At 45.6% G+C, this 3,463-nt stretch overlaps 1 protein-coding gene across 1 annotated transcript; it reads left to right on the plus strand.

The window, feature by feature from the left end:
• Window positions 1–563: 563 nt before the first annotated feature.
• On the plus strand, window positions 564–3,228 carry LOC109797018 (uncharacterized). The gene has a single exon (XM_020356899.3). It carries the CDS (start codon window positions 748–750, stop codon window positions 2,815–2,817), a length of 2,070 nt encoding a protein of 689 aa, XP_020212488.1. The 5' UTR covers window positions 564–747; the 3' UTR covers window positions 2,818–3,228.
• Window positions 3,229–3,463: the final 235 nt, after the last annotated feature.

The following is a 3,463-nucleotide window of genomic DNA, read 5'->3' on the forward strand; positions in this document are numbered from 1 at the left end:
ATAAGTCGTTCAACCCATTTTTATTTGATAAACTAGTTTAATCCATTTTTCAGAGTCACATACCAATAACTGAACAAGTCTAAATGAATTGAAATGACCCAATTTATCATTCCTCGAGGGAGATTGCTATAATTAGAATGGAATGATATAAAAGAAAATTGTTAAATGCGTGTAGAATCCCCTGTGGAGACCATTGTCCGGTTCCCCTTATTTTCACAGCCCCAGAGAAAAAGGTACTTGAAAGAAAGATTCTCTCCTGAGTCCTGTCCAAGATATAGAAATTAATCTCCTTTCTAAATGAAAAAATCAATAAGTAGTATAACATTTATATGTATATAATAATTATTAATTTTTATCATCTTACTTTATTAAAAATCTGCAGCTGATGACGCCACTGCACACGAAAAATATTTGAAAAGAAATATAGGTTAACAAGAGTAAATAAATAAATATAAGAAAAGAAAAGGCGACGTCCTCTAATATGCGCACATTTGTTATAATTGGAAAACATACAACACAACAGCAACGTGGATTTATATTTATTATAATTTTTTGTGATGAGCAAAATTTGCGAGCACACAGGCAGGCAGGGAGATATGGAAAGATAAAAATGGACAAATATGAAGATAAGTTGGTCCCACTTATTTGCTCTTCAAAGCTGCACTCGTAATCATCGTCATCACCGTTCACCACACGATGCTCTCTTCCACTTCCACCCTTTCCCATTAACAGCATACACCAGAAAAGATGAAGACACCCCACTTACCTTTCATGTTGGTTCTAGTGCTAGTGTTAGCCTCACGCTGTGCAGCAGAAGAGGCTTCCACTGCAGAAAGCATCATCTTCACCACACTTGGGAGAGCCTTCTACGCCTTCGACATCTATTCCCTCCCAATTCATGATCACCCACAAACTCTCACACCCAACCAAGAACTTCAACTCACCGATGGCCACTCCGTTAACTTCAACGGCCACTTCATCCCCAACACTTCCTCTATCCAACTCCCCACTCACTCCCCTCCTCTCCAACTCGTTTACATCACCGAGAGAAACGGCTCCCCCACCATTTACTACGACGCCCTTTACACTTGCACAACCACAAATCTAGACACAAGAATCCAAGTCCCTCTGTTACCCAACAGCCCCAGCGCCACTTCTAAAGTTTCCATCAAAGACAAGCCCAGCGTCACCCCCGATGGACAATATTTACTATACGTATCCACCCACGAGGACCCGGGTGTTCCACGGGCCAGCTGGGCCGCAGTTTACTCCACACACCTCCAATCGGGCCTCACCCACAGGCTCACCCCTTACGGTGTGGCTGACTTCAGCCCAGCCCTCTCCCCCTCCGGCCTCTGGACCGCGGTTGCTTCCTACGGCCCCCACGGCTGGGCCGGCGAAGTAGAGGATCTCACAACAGACATCTACGTTTTCCTCACTCGCGACGGAACTCACCGAGTCAAAATCGTCGAACACGGCGGCTGGCCCGCCTGGGTGGACGATCGCACCCTTTACTTCCACCGAAGAGGCCACGACCAGTGGTGGAGTATTTACAGAGCCATTCTCCCCTCCAACGCTCCCCTTTCCACCGACTCGGTCCTCGTCGAACGAGTCACCCCGCCGGGTCTCCACGCGTTCACACCCGCCACCTCACCGGGGAACAAAAACTTCATCGCCGTGGCAACAAGAAGGGCAGGCTCCGCTTTTCGGCACATCGAGTTATTCGATCTGGTTAAAAAGGAATTCACGGAGCTAACTCGGTTGGTCTCGCCTCGTTCTCACCACCTCAACCCCTTCCTCTCACCCGATTCAACTCGGGTGGGGTACCACAAGTGCAGAGGAGAACCCAACGCTCATAGCAGCCCCCAGTTTCTGCTCGAGAATGTTCGGAGCCCTGTCCCGAATCTAACTCTATTCCGGTTCGTGGGTTCCTTCCCGGTTTTCTCACCCGCGGGTGACCGAATCGCGTACGTGGAGATGCCTGGGGTTTATGTAGTGAACCGGGACGGTTCGAACCTGCGTAAGGTTTCAAACGCGATGGCCTTTTCCACTGCCTGGGATAGGGTTCGAGCGGGTGTGATATACACTGCGATTGGGGAAACATTTGCTTCGGAGAGCTCGCAAGTGGATATAGTATCCATGGACGTGGACGAGGGAAACAGCGTGAAGAGGTTGACCTTGGACGGGAAGAACAACGCGTTTCCGTCTCCCTCGCCGGACGGGAAATGGATCGTGTTCCGGTCGGGTCGTTCGGGTCATAAGAATCTTTACATAATGGATGCGGTGGGTGGGGAGAGGAAGGGGCTTCGAAGGTTGACGGAGGGTCCTTGGACGGACACGATGTGCAACTGGTCACCGGACGGGGAATGGATCGCCTTTGCATCTGACCGGCATGACCCGGGTAGCGGGAGCTTCGAGCTGTACCTGATCCGCCCAGACGGAAGCGGGTTGAGGAAGTTGGTGGAAAGCGGGTCGGGTGGGAGGGCGAACCACCCGTATTTTAGCCCGGATGGGAAGAGATTAACGTTTACTTCGGACTATGCGGGGATATCTGCGGAGCCAATCTCGAACCCGCATCACTACCAGCCTTATGGTGAAATCTTCAGCGTTAGATTGGATGGTTCGGACATCAAGAGGTTGACTCATAACTCTTACGAGGATGGAACACCGGCTTGGTCCCCCAAGTACATACCTCCGCTGAATATTGAGAAAGCCAAGGGAGGACCCTATTGCTCTTTTGAAGACTGTCATTGGCTCAACAATATGCCAAATTGGAGGGCTGTGGCTGCTTCTAGGCCTCACTGTGCTGCTCTGTAATGCCACTCTTGTCGTTGTTGTTATATGTTTAATACTACTTACTACTTAGTACCTACTATGCACTACGTCCTTAAATGTGTGCTAAAGCTGTATGTAAAGAGATTCTAGGTTCAGATTTTCATGAATCAATAACTGCTCTCAGCTCTAGTGCAACTTGCGTGCTCGGAGGTACTCGCCAGAAAAACAAGGGCATCAAAATCAAAATCACATACAAAATGTAATTCTTGTGCAGCTTTTAAAGGGAGAAAATAAACAAATTGTATGTGGATTGGATAAAGTTACACAACAATATATATCACTATTCATGTATCATCACCCATTTCAAAGGCTGTGCCAGGCTAAAATTATGGATTATGTATTAAAGTTAAGCAGCAAACTTTATTGGATTAAAGATTATACCAACCTTTTCAATTTATCCATGCCATATTCTTCCATCTTAAATATAAGAAAAATAATATTAATTTATTATAATTAATATCATTTAGATTAAATATATTTTTCATCTTCTTATTTTATTGTAAACATTTTATTTTAGTCTTTTAATTCCTAAATTTAAGTTAATGTTATTCTTTTTCAAAAGTGATTATTTTTAATTAAAAAGACATAAACATTATTGTGAGTTCTTGAGTTTCATATGAATCATATA

This window comes from Cajanus cajan, chromosome 6 (genome assembly GCF_000230855.2).
Source record: "Cajanus cajan strain Asha chromosome 6, NIPB_CcT2T_4, whole genome shotgun sequence".
NCBI classification, from domain to species: Eukaryota; Viridiplantae; Streptophyta; class Magnoliopsida; order Fabales; family Fabaceae; genus Cajanus; species Cajanus cajan.

Excerpts from the sequence above, each read along its gene's own strand:
- LOC109797018 (XM_020356899.3), top strand. The coding sequence starts at position 748 with ATGAAGACACCCCACTTACCTTTCATGTTGGTTCTAGTGCTAGTGTTA.